Genomic DNA, 18,931 nt, shown 5'->3' with positions numbered 1-18,931 from the left:
GCAGGATGGATACTAGACTAAGCAAATCAGTAAGCTCTGAGTTCAAGTGAGAAGCCCTGCTTAAGCAAACAAATAAAAAGGGAGAGTGATGGCAAAAGAGACATGCAATCAACCTCTGACTTCTGAATGGACACATGTACACACATGTGCCTACATACATACATGTATAACACATATGTACACAAAGAAAGACAACAATATGTGGCAGAAGTATTTTTAACCTAGAAAAATTCTTGCACGTATTCACCAGAGGACCTTCATCCATTTATCCTTTCATTTAGTACTGAATGCTTGCTGTGAGTGACAGACCATTACAGAGAAAGTGAAGGACTGAAACAAAATTTCTTCCATTGTGCAACTAACATTCTGCTGGGAAGGTTAATCAAAGAATAACTAGCAATGATATATTTGTCCAGTTCCCAGAGGAGTTAGTTACAAGCGGAAGTAAAACGAGTCTGGATTACCTCGTGCAGGGTACTATGGAAGCTTGGAAACTATGAGAGGTGGTGCCTAGTGAGAACTGATTCACTCATTGGGGTAAACCGTCAGTTCAGATTGTGGGACCCCAACTTTTACCCCCTGTTACTTCCCAGACGATGTAAGCAATAGGCTTCCGGTCCTGGTCTTGTGTGCCACCATAGTCCAAAGCAAGAGGGCTAATCACTCATGGGGTAGAAACAGTAACCATTCCCCTTTTCATGTTGATTTACTATAGCTCTCCATTGTAGTAACAGGATGCTAACACAGAAGATTGTAAAAAAGAATATCAACATAAGATATGTGTGAATGTTTTAAAAGATGATCAAGGAAGATGTCTTCAGTACCACATTACAGCAGAACAATTCTCATTTCCTTGAAATAAAAAGGGCAATAACTCTCCAAAAAAGAATATGTAAAGTATTTTACAAAACATGAAATAGATACACTAAGTATGTCACCTATACAAACATCACAACCATAATGGAAATGATTAAAATACATTAAATGAATTTAATTCCCTCTCTTATAAAAAGCTTAAATATGTAAAACAAAATCATGAGTCACTTAAGTATACATTTATACAAAAGATATTTAAAATCTGAATGGAAATAAGCAAAACCAAATTTAGGAAAGCTATACCTAGTAATAAAAAAGAGTAGTATTTTGTAGAAACAAATGCACAGAGGGTTCAAATTTATTGAAATTTTCAATTAGTTTTTAAGCTGGTAATGAGTAGCCATGTGAATTTATATTATCCCTTGTATTTTGAATATCTAAATCACTTATTATCAAAATGTGTGTAGGGTAGTACATAATTTTTAAAAAAAGGTTTAAATTTGTGAGTTTAAACAGAACCTGACAAAATCCATCATGTTCAGTGTATGTGGTGCAGATATTTCATCCATTCCAGTGATATAAAATTTGCTGTATGTATAGCTACATTAGATAGATTTATGCATGTATAAGTAGGCATGGGTCCAGATTGGTGATGGCCTTGGCCTCAACAGACCAATAATTTTCCACTATTTTTCTAGAAATAGTGAAGGAAAGATTTGTGTGCAGTTGATTGCATGCTCTTGCTCTTACCCTTGTGTTCCCTCCTTGTGGAAAGTACCACAAGCAGAACATCTGGCTGGGGTTCAGGTCACATCCTGGGGAACTGAAAATGATTATTTGTCTTGCTTGGAAATTCAATGCATTTTCTTCAGTTTGTAATTTTTCCATTTTTAAAAATCTGGTCCGTGCTGTTAGCAGAGGGTGGTGCTACCATTATGAACTCTAGCCCCACCGCCCGATGTGAGCAGAACACAATGACAATGAGAGACACTTCAGCATTAACATGGGTGACACAGCTAAGCAGCTCCCTGATTCTTTCCGCTTGTAATTGCAGCCTCTCTAAATAAACACTCAAATACAGATACAATAGATAACAGTCATGCATGAAGAGAAGAGTGTTTCCATTCTTCCCTCCTGAATTGAAAATGTGAATCATTTAGATAATTCGTTCACATAAGTACCAATCAACAATGCCAACCACAATAAGCTAATCAACTACTTTGCCAAAAACTGTGAGGAAGAAAACTGGGATGAAATTCTTTATGATAAGATCTTTTCTTTATTGTAATTCATATTTTTAATGTGCAATGTTAAGTGAACAAAGAGAATTTAGAAGCCATGATAAACAGCATCTCGAAATTTTATGGATTTGAATCATTTCTCAAATATTATTTAAAAACCATAGCACTATAAAATGTATCTGGTTCGTACCTTTTGAAGTTTGATAGATTGTCAGTCTGATCACAAAATCACAGTGATTACAACCACAGACCAATTAGACATATATTACATGTATATGCGTGAGTGCACATGTGTGTATGCATGCATGCATTTGTATGTGCCCGTAGCTTTCCAAGTAAAATAGACTGGAAAGTCGATGAGGCCCAGGGTCCTTACTCTTGGCTCTGCCTCCCCTGTGACAGGAACACAGGTGCATGCCACAATGCCTGGCATTTTCACACAGGTTCTGGTGACTGAACTCAGGTTCTCATGCTTTCAAGGCAAGCACCTGAGCTAGCATCCCAGCTGGACACATTGGAATTTTTATAGTATGTCTTTGTTTTTGTTTTGAGTCAGGAATTCATGTAGGCCAAGCTGATCTTAAACTCACTGTGTAGTCTGGGGTGACCTTGAACTCCTGATACTCCTGCCTATTTCCCAAGTGCTAGGATTAAAGGAAGGTGCTTCGACATCTGGCACATTTATTAAATGTTGAAAACTGAAAATCTAGCAATAACTACAGATAAAATAAAATAGCATGAATTTATTCTAAGGAACTTATATGATGGTGTTGAAAGATATAAGAGCTATCGTTCTTGCTTCTGAAGCTTGTATTTGAAAATTTTCAAAAATACAAATATACTCTGTCATACCCTGATGAATACATTTAGCTATTGAACTCATCAGCTCTGAATGTTAAATAAAAACTATTTGTAGATATTAGTAGAAATCTGTTGATATTTGGCACTTTTATTTCAAAAATATATTTTAAGCAAAGTATGGTGGTGCATGCCTTTAATCTCAGCACTCGGGAGACAGAGGTAGGAGGATTGCTATGAGTTTGAGGCCACCCTGAGACTCCATAGTGAATTCCAGGTCAGCCTGGGCTAGAGTGAGACCCTACCTCGAAAAACCAAAATATATATATACATATATATATATATATATATATATATATATATATATATATACACATATATATAAATTCCATGTCAGGTCTACCAGTCCTTATTACCCTGCTCCTACTGCATATATTACAAAAGATCATAATATGTAAATATATTTAATTTTATCCTTAACCAGATGAAATAACACACACACAAATATATGGATGGATTCATTATTTACCTTAAGAAATAATTGTTTTCTGTCAGATATTAAGGTCTAAGAATTATAACTTGCTCATCACTTGGTTCCAAGATTTAAATAGTTTCTGTATTGAAAGCTCTGTTATTCCTATGAGTAGTTATCAACCTAACAGAAAGCACTACAGTGGGACGAAAATCCTATCTGATGACCTACTGAACCCCTTCAAGGTTCATCTTCTCTCTTCCTGTGTAGCCTTCCTGCCCTGATGCTTCTCTCCGTAGGGAATTCATGACAAAAAAGATAAAGAACACGCACAGACTCTCTCATCACCCAATAGTTAAGATGCTACCCTGGCCAGGCTTGGCCACACATATAATCTGTACTTCATTCCAAGAAGCTCATGGTCCTTACTGTAGTCGCTGTTCTCGTCCTTGGTCCCATCAATGGTACCATCTGGATGCATCTGCAGGAAATATCCCTGCTGGCTGAATAACCTTGTCACGATTCCTTTCAGCTGGGGTTCTGCAAAACAAAATGAAATAATTATTCACATTTTTTTTAATTTTGTCGATAAAAATGCACACTTGCAAGTTGTTAAATACATTCTGTAAGTACATGCATAAAATGCCAAAGACATAAATATTTAAATTAGCGATCGGAAGGGGAACATTTCAGTCACATATCTATAGATTTTTCCCTTCTAGAGGCAGAACCATACCACTTTGAAGCAGAGTATCAAATGTAAATAAATAAGAGAGAATTATGATTAGGAAAATACGGAGGCATGATAAACAGTGAATTATCTGCCCTCCCTTGTGCATCTACTGTCTGACTGCAAGATGCCACAAAGTTTACAGACCTGTTCCAGAATCACTGCTTAAGACCAAATGCCACTATCACCCCTCCTAAGATCTAGGAGTTTTAACCTGGGCCTGGAAAATTTCTATTTCTGCTGGATGTCAGCTAACACATCAGAAAGCTTGGTTTTTGAAATTCTGATGTTTGGCCATCAAGAACCACAGATACAAACACCACCAAACCACCCCACCCCTACCATGGCCATGAAATATTGCCTGGAAATGTGAATACTGGCTATACTGCACACTTCACTAAGGAAGAACCCCAACACTGCAAAATCATTTCTCTAGTACATTAGAAAAAAAAAAATCACAAGCATCTTTCTAAGTATTTTAACCTAGAATTGGTCCTCTCTTTTTAAATTCTCTACACAACTATAGTGTCAGACTGGCTTTGTACACCACATTTAGGTTTTTGTACATCAGCTAATATCAATATTTAGAGCTTTCTCACTGTGATGCTGGCTGCCAACAACAATTTGGTTTCCACAGCATCACCATCTTTTCATCTCTAATGCTGGATAAAAATTATTCTAGTACATTTATAGTCCTAATTATTTCATAATGAGAAGGAAAAGAAAAATGCTGCCTCTGGTCATGAAAATGAGGCAAAGATGAAAACCTTATCTTTGCTAAAGTAGAGGTATGGTATCCACAGAATGACAATCACTGATTTATGCTCCTCTACTTCAACCTTTGCCCCAAGAATCTCTTTATTTTTCTTCTATCCAGTGATATGCCAGGCACTAGATGTTAAGCTGGGTGTTTTTGTTGATGTTTTCAAAATAAGGATGAGATGTGTTTAACTAAGACAAAGTTCCCATTACCTATAACCTACATCTATGGCTTGGTGTTGTGACTTGAAGACCTATTTTAGGTATATATGGCAATGCCTGAGTTACTTTGCCTTCTTCATAGGACTCCTGAGAACCAGAAGAGAAACCAAGAAAATTGTGAATGAGGAAAGGCGGTAAAACAAACTGTACTAAACACTGAATCAAGCACTGATTAACAAGTATCTATTCTCAAGTTAAATAAACACATTTAATTTATGGGTCTCAAGTTTCTTATCAGTGGAATCTGTGAGTCAAATTGAGTGGAATTTAGTTCCCTCCTATGATTCTCTTTGATCTTATTAGCAGGATTTTCTTAATGGGTTCATCTTCAAGGTTTATCCTCCAGAGACCACCCAGTCCAGCATGAATACTGAGACTATCAGACAAGTGCACAGCTCACTAGGGAACTTTAACTGTGTCATTCTACTGTGAGGCTACGTGGCTGTCAGAAGGCTTTAGTTCAGCCCAGATGTGGAATCACAAGACCAACTGAGAACCCCAGGTATTGTGGGTCCTGAGAAAGTTATATAATATCTACTTTTCACTTGTATCATCTGGAGACTGAAGGGACAAACCATTTCTATTTTAGGGGGCTAGAGATATGACTTAGTGGTTAAGGCATTTGCCTGCAAAACCGAAGGGCCATGGTTCAATTCCCCAGGACCCACGTAAAGCAAATGCACAAGGTGGTGCATGTGTCTGGAGTTCATTCTCAGTGGCTGGAGGCCCTGGCTCACCCATTCTCTCTCATTCTCTCTCTCAATCTGTGTCTGCCTCTTTCTCTCTTGTGCTCTCTCAAATAAATAAATAAATACTATTTTAAAAATTCCTATTTGAACTATAATCATTGAGGAAGACAAATGAAAGGACAGTATGAACTAGATGACCCTACAAAACTATAAGTTCAAATTAAAGTATAATGTTTCAACTATGAAAGTCAAGGAAATAGTGCGCATCAGGTGAAGAGGACATGCAGAGCAGATATTATGTTTTCTGGCTCTGTACCAGGAAATTATTGATTGAACTTGTAATGGGGCTGACACAAGCAGCAGTCTGAGAACTGAAGGTAGAGGACAATAAAAGTGAAAGAACAATGGTCCCTTCCTATTCTTTCTGATAAGCTCAAGGTTACTTGGAGAAGCCATGTTTTCTTTGGTAAGGAGATGTGTGGCAGCCCTGTCATTAAAGCATGCAAAAGATTGCTTGTTTTCTTCAGGCTCCTCTTTTTGCACCTATAATTAAACACTTCTTTTGCCATGGTGAAGCTATGCTCCTGTTGGCACGCTGGGAATTCATGGTGGTAACTCCTGTTCAAGATAATGAGCACTAGACTTTTACCCCAAGTCCCACTGCGAGAGAATACAGAGCAGGCTCTGAGTCTTAATTATGTAATGATCTAGCAAAGCAAATGTCCCACACTACAGAAGTTTCACAGGTAACCTCACCGTCTACAGAACCAAGTGCAAAGGCCCCGCTCATAAGTGCCTCCTCCAGCAAGCCTGGCTAATATGAATGAAGATCTTTTGTAAAGGAGGAGGAGGATGGCAATTTCTAAAGACCACTTACCAGTGTAACTAGTATCTTGGGATCAATCAACAAATACACATATTGTTTGTCAGACTCTACTTGGGAATGTAAAAGGGAATAAAGTCTGTGCTATCCTCAGGGAATCCCCACTCTAATACTCAAAACGTGTGTGTGTGTGTGTGTGTGTGTGTGTGTGTGTGTGTGTGTTTGTGTGTGTGTGTGTGTGTGTGCATGAGTGCATGTGTGTGCATGTATCGCAGCTATTAAATGAGGGAAACGCAGTGGCATGATGGCCCAGAGGAGGCAGGACTAACTCTATCTAGGTTAGGCAAAGAAAACTCCTCTGTTACTTGGGGAATGGATAGAATTTTTATAGACATAGAAAAATCAAGCAGAGGCAAGACGACACAGCAGGCTAACTGCCAATGATAGAGTACAGTACAGATAGAATGTAGGTCAAAAGTTCATAGAGGCTGAAACACTAGTACCTGTAGTCTACAAATTTTGGTAGGATCAATAGCAAAATTAAGAAAGCATAGCCAATTAAATAATTTGTTTTTTTTTAAGCTCATTGTTTGCTTTCAACAACTATCCTTCTGATTTCAAGATTTTGTTCTCCTACTACTTTTTCCTGTTTTTGAGTGAAATCATAGCTATGTTATTAGAAGATTGGAATGGGAGATGGCATGTTAACTTTTGTGTTCTTAAGTGGTGTGGTAATACTGCAAGCATTTCACTAAAATCTGTTTCCTCTTTCTCCTGGGCACCCAGCTCGACCATATGTCCTAGCCTCCCTTGCAGTTGGGTTTGGCAGATGAATGAGTGTCATATGGAATGTAAGGGAAGTGATGTGTGCCATTTTCAGGCCAAGGATTTTAAAAGCAAACATTCTCCTCCACATTCCCCTTTCCTTAATGCTCACTGGACTAATCTGGCAAAACTCTAGAGGATGACAGAGCCACAGAAAGGAAGGTCGGTAAGAGCCTGAGTAACTGATGGGAAAATCACAACAGTTACCAGAAACATCCACCTTGGGCAGTGGGGTGGATGAGAAATAGACTCTCACTACCTGTGTACAATGGCTTCTTTTAATGAGAGCAGTATGAACAGGGAGTGAGGAGTCATCTCACAGTGGGAACCGGACAAAGCCCTATGTCACCCACATGACCGAAGTCAACAGCACAGTCATGAATCATGCTGATAGCACACGCCCTCAGTATGCTGAACTAAGATGGCACTTTGCCTCTTTAGCTTTCCACCAAAGAGTTACAACCTCTGTTGTAAAAAATACACCAGGCAAACCCCAATCAAAGGACATACAGAACATTTGATTATTCCTCATCATGACCATCAAGGTGGGGCTGGGGAGATGGCTCAGCAACTAAATGTGCTTGCCTGCAAGTCCTGCCAACCTTGATTTGATTCCCCAGTACTTACACAAAGCTTGATGCACAAAGTGGCACATGCATCCAGAGTGTGCTTACAGTAGCAAGAGGTTCTGGCATGCCTAACTGCTCTCTCTCTCTTTCTCATAAAAATAAATAAACATTTTAAAAGACATCAAGGTCATAAGAGAAAATGTCACAGGCAAGAAGAATCTAAGAGGACTACATGGAGACATGATGAATAAATGTAATATGGCATCCTAAAGCTATAAAAATAATTTGTCAATTAAAGCAGTGGAAGCCATGCAGGTGTGTCGATAGTATATGCCTATAATCCCAGCCCTTGGTAGGTTGAGGCAGAAGGATCACAAGTTTGAGACCAGAATCAGTTACAAAGCAAGACCCTGTCAAAAAAATGAAAGACAGAGGGAGAGAAGGAATGAAGAAGGAAGGGAGGAAGGAAAGAGAAGGGATAAAGTGTGCAACTAGTTTATCCTAGTGCATCAAAATTGATTCTTAGCTTATAATACAAATGTACCATATTAATGTAAGATGTTTCTAAAGCTGGACAATCACAGGAGATATAGAAACACTACAATATCTTAACATTCCAATTAAATATTATTAGAGGGCTGGAGAGATGGCTTAGTGGTTAAGGCATTTGCCTCAATAGCCTAAGTACTCATGTTCAAATCTTTAGGCCCCACATAAGCCAGACGCAGTGATGCAAGCATGCAATGTTGCACATGTGCACAAGAGGGTGCATATATCTGGAGTTCATTCTCAACAGTTGAAGGCCGGGGCTTGTCCATTCTATCTCTCTCTCATCTCTCTTAAAAATGAAATTTTAAAAACTATTAGAAAGCAGCTGGGTATGGTGGAATATACCCAGTAATCCTATAATCCTGTCACTTGGGAGGAAGAAACAAAACAATCAAGAGTCCAGGGTCATCCTCAGATGCATAGTGAGTTTAGGTAGGCCTGGCCTGCCTATAAGTAACCATGTTCCAAAACAAAACAAATAAAAAACTATTATAAAAGCTTATGAAAATTGTAATTATGTCAAAAATTAAAAAGAAAGAAAGCTTTCACTCTTCAGAGAGGTTGAATAAAGATAAAGCAGAGGACAGATTAGAGCTCATATTCAACATGTCTTCCCTTCAGGTAAAGGACAGATAAGGTCCTCACATTCTTCACCATGGCTTCCCTTCAAGGTGATATAGTACTTTCAACAAAAGAAAAATAAAAACAAAAACTGACTCCTGATGGAGCTTTCTAGACATTCCTGTTGGCTTAACCTGCAGTGTTAGGGAAGAGTGGTTCACAGTGGAGGCCCAGAGCAGAGACACCCATGGGAGTTTGAGCACACACCCTAGGATAAACACCAGACTGCCAAAAATAGGATGCCCTTCAGAAATGGGAACAACCCTGGAATCTAATATCTTCTTTCACTCACTATTTTTCTTTTTTGTTGTTGTTTTTTTAACAGGGTTTCACATTGTAGCCAAGGCTGGCCCTAAACTCCTGATGCTCCAGCTGCCTCAACCACCTCTATGCTGGTATTAAAAGTGTTAGCCATCTCACCTGACCCATCAACAGTTTCAAAGATAAAAATCCAATCAAACAATAAACTGAGGCTCAGATCAAAAGTGCTGATCCCAAGGTCACCAGCTGGCACACACATGACTTACCACGGCAATTCATTCTATATTTAAACACAATTCTTTCCTTTCCAAAGAATGGATAAGGCACAATCCTTGTCTTGAGCAACCAGTAGACATGAGGAGCAAGAAAGCAAGAACGAAAGAAGTGGGGAGGGAGCAAATAAAGAAGGGAGATGACTACTGAGCTGTGCTACTTATTGGCATTCTGATTCATTATTGGAAAGTAAAGAAAGAAAATAATCTTTGAATTAAAGAGAGGGGCATATGACAATGGTATAAAAAGCTATTCAACAGGGAATAACTTATTGTTATTTTCATAATAATGCCTATATTTTGAACCTACCTCTCTTGTTCCAGACACTCTTTTAATTATTTGCTGAGCCTTTATTTACTCCTGACAAGAAGTGAATGTGTCAGGCACTCTCTCCTTATTTTTTATGTAAAATGACGGGTAATCACAAAAATGTTCAGGACTATAAATGAAGAGACGAGTCTGGCTTATGAGTCTAGGGTCCTTACAATTTCTAGCATTGTTCAGTTCCTTTATGAAGTACTCCAAGAAAACTGGAGCAGGTCCAGAAGAAAAAGAGCCAAATAAAGAGGGTACAAAGGACTGTCATGTGAAGAATGGCTGAATGAGCAGTTGATATGCAGCCCAGAAAAGGGAGGACTCCGGGGAGCTCTGAGCTGTCTCCACATTCTGGAGAGCAGACACAAGCAAGAAGCAGCCAATTTAGTGTGTGGCTCCACACGGATGGAACCAGGACCAATGGGGAAAAGATATAAGAAAGCAGACAAAGAATTTCCTGCAAATTATCTTCAAAGAGGGAACAGGTTGCCTAAGAAAATCACTTTTGCCTTTGTTTTCTTTGTGGGCAACCAGGGAAAACAGAACAAAACACAGGTCAGAGCAGTCATGAAGGGCATGGGTGTCTGCACAAGCTGATGTATCTGAGTAACAAAGCAAGGTCCGCTGTAAGGTCCTGAGTCCTGGTGTCACCAGGAACCTTAGGGGTAAAACAGATGGCCTGCTAAATACAATTTCAGTTTTCTGTTCTCTTAGTTTGTGTTTTCATGGGAAATTAAAGACTGCTTACCAGGCAACCTGCAAATGCAAAGTTCTCTGAAAATGTTAAACAAGGATGCTAATTTGATATTTAGTCTCTGTGGGCTTGCAAACAGGGCCTATGCTTTAAAGTTTGGTACTGTCCACCTAAAAGGAACTGAGATTGAGGAGGTCATGAAAGTGAGATTTTTGTCGTTTCTGGTACCTTCTACCATTACAGATTATAAAGTTATTCTATGGGGGATGGAAGGTTTTTCATAAGAAAATATAAATGTGACCAATCATAGCTAAAGGGATAGATGTACCATAGATCAAAAGCCCAGATGACTCAGAAATGGAACATAGTACATCATTTGAAAGAAAATAGAACTTTCCTAGACTTTTGGACATAAAGCAAAAGTTACAGCCATACAGAGCTATAGGGAGTCATTAAAAATACATGCTCTTTAGTAAAGGAGAAGCAGCCCTGAGGGTTCTCATTCACCACTCAGTAGGCTAAGTGAACAGACACAGGAGCACCTTGCAGAACTGGTAGCAGAAGGTTGGAGATGGGTCACTGCCACCTGGAAGGGTCTGCTTAAGGCTCAAAGAGAGCCATGTCCTGTCAGGAGCCATAGCCTCTCTATTAGTAGGTAGAGTAATGGATACCATCAACAGTTACCTACCTGCAACCATGGATATTTTCACAGAATGCCAATAATTCCAATTTCAGAATCTGAAAGTGCAAATCTATTTTATTAACAAGTACTAAGTACTAACTTAAAAAGTTACTTATTGAGCACCTGAGTACAAAGCAGTTATTCCTCTTGGCAGGGGATAATGCCATTTGAATTAAAAAAAAAAAACTGATTTCTACAGCGATGAATTATGGAGCAAATATTTCATTGGGGCCAATATTAATCTGTCCCTTGACACCACAACACAAGAAACTGGAGCTGGGAATGACCACAGTCAGCCCCACCTCAACACCAAATTTAAAAGAGAGTAGGACATGAAGCACACATGCCCATGGGAAAGATGGAGAAGAAATAGATGGACCCTTAAGTATAAAGCTGTGTCAGAGGTACTCTAGTGAAAATTATGGCAATAAAAAAAAGATAACTTTGAGGAAATGACTGTGTATGGTGAGCAGTATTCAGAAGAAAAACCACAGAGACCTGGAGGAAGAGCCAGAGAAAATTAATGGTGTCATTGAGGAGTATTCCAGGTGCAAGGACACTAAGTGAAAAATATTGCTAAAACTTGAAAAGTTAAGACATGAGCAGATCCCATCAAATTAGGGGTTCTCTGAAGAGTCTTCCTCCCTCTAGGAAAAGAGTCCACAAACTATAGCCTTGTGGCTGCCAACTTAGTTAATAAAGTTTTGCCAGAACACAGCCAAGCCCGTTCATCATTGCCATTATATCCTCTTTTGTGCTACAAACAGAGATAAATCCTCGTAACAATGACCTTAAGGCCTGCAAAGCCAAAAATATTTACTATCAGTCTCTGTGGAGAGTTTACCAACACTTGCTTCTGTAATGAAATGTACCTCTGCCTTCTTCTATACCAAGACTCCCCACAAGGCTCCTAGACAGACTTTTTGTTTTGTTTTGTTTTTGTTTTTCTAAGGTAGGGTCTCACTCTAGCTCAGGCTGTCCTGGAATTCACTGTGTCATCTCAGGGTGGCCTCGAACTCACAGCTAGCATCATACCTCTGCCTCCCAAGTACTGGGATTAAAGGCATGCCCGGGGTCTTCTTCCCTGGATCCCTACAGTAAAGTCATTTACTCGCATTTTGACTCCCTTGTGCATTGGCTAGAAATCACAATACTCTCTTATAGCTGCTTGTTAACATGTCTGTCTGTCTGTCCATCTGTGGATGAGCTGTGTGCATCTCAAGGGCAAAACCATGAATCATTCAATCAAGACTCCATTGTATTTCTAGCACAGCACTAGGCACAGGACAGGTGGCAGGTGTTCAAATGTTGGGCAAATTAAGTTGCATCTGGCATTGTCCATTGTCACCTGTGACTTTCAGAGGAGCTCATTTGTACGACAGAGCTGTTGACAGCTTCTTAACACAATGCCTCCAGCCTTCGGTGTGTTTCTTTCCATTCTCCCTCCACAGTAAACAGTGTGACAAGCACAGCAGCAGTCACCACACACTGAACCGTCTCCAAAGCGTGGAGTTGTCTCACACTTCAGCAGGAACCAAGTGACCTTGAGACAGGCAATCTTTAACCTACATGCGGCCTCAGAGCTAAACAGAAAGGAAAGACATGCTTCTCCAGAGCATCCTTTCACCAAAGCAGTCTGACTGGGAAGACAGGAGAAGCAAGACAGAAAACTGATCTAAGATATAAAAGGACAACAGAGATAAGATTTATTTTTTTCAGTGAGCCAATTTTATTCCTTATAACCTGAACCCCCTTCCTCCAGCATTCTTCCTTTTAATATGCTCATGAAAATTTAAAATAACTTAAATAGTTATTGACTTCTAACATGCACAAGGTGCTGGGTGCAGAGAAGAGTAAGATGCACTTCCTGCCTAAAAGGCACCCACAGCCTCTTCAGGAAGGTATACACACACAACTGATGATTTTAGCTCCGAACATGAAAAACTGCTGTCACAGAGGAACAAACACGATGCCAGGGAATCACCGGGAGACGCTAATTTTACTTGGGATGAAGAGTTCTGAGATTAGAAGTAATTAAGAAAGACTTTGTTGATGAAACCCAGGTTGGACTTCCCCTTGGCAAGGCAGAAGGCCTTTCCTCTGGATAGAAGTGGATGGAGCAAAAAAAAAAAAAAAAAAAAAAACAAGAGGGAGCAGAGACTTGGTACATTTAAGGTCATGGCAGGCAGACAGGGAGCCAGCTAGTGGGGATATAAGCAGATCCAGGCAGGGCTGAAGAGAAAAGCAGAAAGGAAACGGGGTCTGGAGTACTGGAGGGTCTATAAGCAAAGCAAATCTAAATTTTATTTCATCCTATAAACCAGTGATCTCCATTTTTTATTATGATTCCTATCTGTAAGAAAATTTAAACCTGTAGCCTCTATATGTATATGTATTTATTTATTCATATAGGTCACATACATGCACTATTCTACAAACCATATATGTATTAGGAAACAGAACAAATTGATGGAAAGGTATAACTAAACATAGATACAGACTACAATATGTCAAAAGACTGTCCCATATGTCAAAAGATTGTCCTTATAAGTAATATAAGGTATACACTAATATTTGGCATATATATATATATATATATATATATATATATATATATATGCATATATATATATATATATATATATATATATGCATATATATATATATATCTGTGTGTGTGTATCTATATATATGATATAGATATAGAGAGATTAGAAATAGAGATAGATTAAGAAACTGACCAGACAAGAAACTGGAGCTAGGCTTGAAGCCCAATCCCTCTGCTATATAAGCTTCTCATTGCTAATCATCGATAGTCTTTTGAAGTATAACATGCTAGTTTAGCTCTACTTATATCTTGAGCTGCAATCAGTTCCCCCAAACTTTAGAAATGCTCAAGGGAAAAGGTGAGGATTAAATGGGAAACAGTGATCTGGAGGTGAAAACATAGCTTTTGGCCTCCTGACATGAAAATTAAATTAAATAAAAGATAAGATAATAAAATAAAATAGGAAGAAGGAATATAGGCACCTCTATGCACAGAAAGATGATTCTATAAACAACAGTTTAAAATTTCCTATTGCTCTTAAACTTCCTCTCTCACAGACATTTCTTTTGGCACCAGAACTATCTGACTAGGCCACATTGTTTAGGAGAGGTGAGGCATGGCAATTCCCTACATCAGAGCTGCTGCTCAAATGCGGGGTGTGTCCTATAGCTGCGACTCGGAGGATGCAGCCTGAGTAATCTCCTCACACAGCAAATCCAAATGACTTGCAGGTAAAGCACTATTGTTGCAATGTGTGATTTTAGTTTACCATCTATTCTATACCATTCACCAAGAAAAATCTGCAGAGTCAACCAAGGTGAGAACAAGTAATAATTCTCTTCACAAAGCAGTTCAGAGCTCCATGAATACAGTATCCATTAGCCTCTACCCTGAGATTCAGGACAGTGAGTGTGCACAGTGGGAGGCATGGGTAACGGACAACCAGACATCTGGGGTCTGGTCCTCACCGCTACCTCCACGGCTTCTGCCACCACCTCGCCATACCATCAAGAGCTCCTGTCTGGCTTCTGCCAAAAGCTTCTTCACTTACACTAAAGTCAAGGCAATATTTTACAGTATAAATTGGCTTATGTCACTCCTCTGATTGAAGCCCTTAAATAGCTTCCTATTTCTTTTACAATAAAGCACTCAACCCTGAGCATAGCCTAGAGAGCTTTGGACCATCTGGCTCCTGCCTGCCTCCCCATGAGCATCTCAATTTACTCTCCCTGGTCCACTGGGCTCCAGACGCACACCCCTTCTCTCTATTCACAACTAGAGATACTTGCTCCAGAATCTCCCTCTGCCTGAAATCAATTCAAGTCACTCCACTGAGGTCCTGCTTAGCCCCCAATCTAAATCTGCCTCTATATGTATATTCATATTCTCTACCAGCACACTATGTTTTCCCCTTCATAGCACGTATACCAATATATAAATACATGGCTATTTCTACTCTACATCAAGATTGTAGCAGCCCCAAGCATGAGGCAATGTCAGTTTTATCCACCGAAATATGCCTGGTACTTAACATAATGCTTATCAATACAACTCAGGAAACTGATTTTTCTCTCTGTGCTGCAGGTTCCATGGTAAAATGATGATATTTTTTTTTATTTTATTTATTTATTTGAGCACGACAGACAGAGAAAGACAGAGGGAGAGAGAGAGAATGGGTGCGCCAGGGCTTCCAGCCTCTGCAAACGAACTCCAGACGCGTGCGCCCCCTTGTGCATCTGGCTAACGTGGGACCTGGGGAACCGAGCCTCGAACCGGGGTCCTTAGGCTTCACAGGCAAGCGCTTAACCGCTAAGCCATCTCTCCAGCCCTAAAATGATGATATTTGAAAAGTTCAGTCATAGCAACAAATCTAGCATGCAAGATACTAACAGAGCTCAAAGGTATACACAGATACATACAAGGTACTTTTACTAAATTAGAACTGACAATAGAGAAAGCATTTTAAATAGATTAACCAATTTTATGAGTGTATATTAATAAACATTTTAAATGTTCCCATTAAATTACAATATGTACAAATTAAATGACAGCAATTAATTTATTTCTTGGTAGCATACCATACAAAAGGTAACTGGAAATATGTCTCAAATATAGTACACTTAACATTCAAATGTGTATCATAGCCCAAATGCACTCTGGAAGTGCATCTCAAGTGCAACATAGGTACAAGGAAATGCCACAGTTACCTGACGATGAGGGACTGTGATGTGGACTCTTAGATCCTATGGGGTGGGGAGATATAAAAGCTCGGGAGTTAGTTAAGTGGTTAAAGGTCCTTGCTTGCAAAGCCTACCTGCTTACTTTCAATTCTCCAGTACCCACATAAAGCCAGATACATCTAGAGATCATTTGCAGTGGCAAGAGTCCCTGGTACACACATTCCCATTTCCATTCTCATTCTCTGTCTTTTCTCTCTCCATTTCCCTCCCTCCTTCTCTCTTTCAATTTCTCTGTGTGTGTGTGTGTGTGTGTGTGTGTGTTTCTCTCATAGGTAAATAAAAAGGATATTTAAAAATAGAGGGGGCCGGGCATAGTAGTGCACTCCGTTAATCCCTGCACTTGGGAGGCAGAGGTAGGAGGGTTTCTGTGAGTTCAAGGCTACTCTGAGACTACACAGTGAAATCCCAGGTCAGCCTGAGCTAGAGTGAAACCCTACCTCTAAAAAAAAAAATAAATAAATAAATAAAATAAAAAATAATATAAAATAAAGGAGTGGTGAAGAGATTGCTCAGCGGTTAAAGGTGCTTGCCTGCAAAGCCTGACTGCCCAGGTTCAATTCTCCAGTATTCACTTAAAGGCAGATGCACAAAGTGGCACATGCATCTGGAGTTCTTTTACAACAACAGGAGGCTCTGGTGTGCCCAAACTCACTCTGTATTTTTCTTACTCTTTCACTCTTTCTCTCCCTATCTCAAGTAAATAAATTAATCAATTATTTTTAAAAGAATAAAAAATAAATCAGCTCATTTTAGCCAGAATAAAAAAGATGAATTTCTCAATAGTAGCTACTCTGATTGCCCTAGTCACCAACTAAGCAAGGTTGTCTCCTTGCTCACTACAAGGCATATACTTCACGTTCTAATACAAAAGTGATTCATTTGACCACAGATAATGAACACCCAAACCTCAAAAAGTAGAAGACATTAATACTCAAAACCTATTTTTCAAATTGCAATCAATTCTACACTTATATGTTACACAGTGGTAATAAAAGGCATGGTCTCTATCAACAAAGGACATACTTGTTTGGGAAACATACTAAACATTAACATATATCTTGAACTTTGTCTGTACTATAGAATCAAACCTCTAAAAATTGTGTATTTGATATTTCAGACTTTTAATTTTGTTCAATTTTTAAAATCTACTTTGATTTTAGAATCCTTCTGAACAACAATCTCCCCAGGGACAAGAAGCTTTCTATCAGTGTAAACTCAACGCATAATCAGTCATAAGTGGAAACCAAAGTAGGTAGAGTACTCATAGATTATTTTTCTTTGAATTTTGATGCTGACACCTAACAACTTCCTGATGTGCTGTGTAATAACTTTGATGAGCTTTTTTATTTACATTTTGGTAAAGATTATCTTGATTACAATTTAAAGATTTATTGTAATTTTACCTATCCACTGACTATTTCATTTCTTTAAATTTGCTTTTTACCATGAAGTAGTTTCAACACTCAGGAAGTAAAAAGATAGTAGTTATTCTATATAGCAATTCCTATGAATCTGGGACCACAAAGCAACTTTTTTCAAATTTTTATTTATTTATTTACTTTTTAGCAGGAGGAGAGATAGACAGACAAAGGGAGAGAGGGAGAGAGAGAAAGGGAGAGATAGGGCATGGGCATGCAAGGGCCACTGAAAATAAAGCTCTAGATGCATGTGCCACTTTGTGAATCTGGCTTTACATGGGTACTAGAAATTGAATCTGGGTTGTTAGACTTTGCAAGAAAGCGCCTTAACCACTGAGCAATCTTTCCAACCCACAAAATAACTTTAGAGAGAATTTTTAGAGAGAATTTACTCCTTCAATTTTGGTAACAGCTCTATGAAGTGAGTATTCTTCCCTGTCATATCATAGATAGAGAATAAGGCACAAAGAAGTGAATGTAGTGTAAAGTCCCACATTTTACAAGTAAAAGCCCTGAGAGAATTTGAGCCAGCATGGCTCCATGATCCAGAGAGTAGACTACAGCAACTATAACTGTCCATCAAATACCCATACACACCATCAGAATTGGCCAACACTAGAATGTTCCAAAATTGCTTTAAGCTATTTTTCAGAATTTAAACAATACAATCATCTCCTTTACTTCACACCATTACTTTACTACCAGATATAACTGTATTTTTGATTTTTGGATGTTGCTTATTATTATTTTTTTGTTTTGTTTTGTTTTTTGTTTTTGTTTTTTGCTTAACTTCCTTGGCCCACAAACATTGCCAAGTGAGATTTTTGTGTATTATACATTTTTTTAAAATTTTTTTTAAATTTTTTATTTATTTATTTGAGAGCGACAGGCACAGAGAGAAAGACAGATAGAAGGGGAGAGAGACTGGGAGCGCCAGGGCTTCCAGCCTCTGCAAACGAACTCCAGACGCGTGCGTCCCCTTGTGCATCTGGCTAACGTGGGACCTGGGGAACCGAGCCTCGAACCGGGGTCCTTAGGCTTCACAGGCAAGCGCTTAACCGCTAAGCCAGCTCTCCAGCCCTGTATTATACATTTTTACATAAAAAGTGGCATGCTACACAAATTAAGTGATTTATTTCATTCTGTTCTGAAAGCTTCTTAACAACTAACCATAATCATCTTGCATTCATTACAATCTAATATATCTGCTCATATCTTATCTTCTTAACATGTTTTTTTTATTCTGTATGCATATTTACTTATCCTCATTTCCTTCATTTGCATTGGTCTTCTTCCCCTTAGTCTCTATTTGGAAATTATATTTCTGTTTCTATTAATGTAGTGGTACTCTTTCTGGGTGGGTTGGTTGGTTGGTTGGTTAGTTGG

The 18,931-nt window shown here is 38.9% G+C and overlaps 1 protein-coding gene across 6 annotated transcripts in view; it reads right to left on the bottom strand.

Annotated features, from left to right (window-relative positions):
* Fgf12 (fibroblast growth factor 12) overlaps nucleotides 1-18,931 on the bottom strand; it is a 559,941-nt gene that overhangs the window by 210,603 nt on the left and 330,407 nt on the right. For all 6 annotated transcript variants that reach the window (XM_045149232.1, XM_012947899.2, XM_045149234.1 and 3 more), the window contains one exon: nucleotides 3,757-3,867. In XM_045149232.1, coding sequence (XP_045005167.1) covers nucleotides 3,757-3,867 — 111 coding nt within the window. The remainder of the gene's footprint in view (nucleotides 1-3,756; nucleotides 3,868-18,931) is intronic.

This window comes from Jaculus jaculus, chromosome 5 (genome assembly GCF_020740685.1).
Source record: "Jaculus jaculus isolate mJacJac1 chromosome 5, mJacJac1.mat.Y.cur, whole genome shotgun sequence".
Lineage (NCBI taxonomy): Eukaryota > Metazoa > Chordata > Mammalia > Rodentia > Dipodidae > Jaculus > Jaculus jaculus.
The sequence above is the reverse complement of the archived record's forward strand: the minus strand, read 5'-3'. Positions and strand labels throughout refer to the sequence as shown.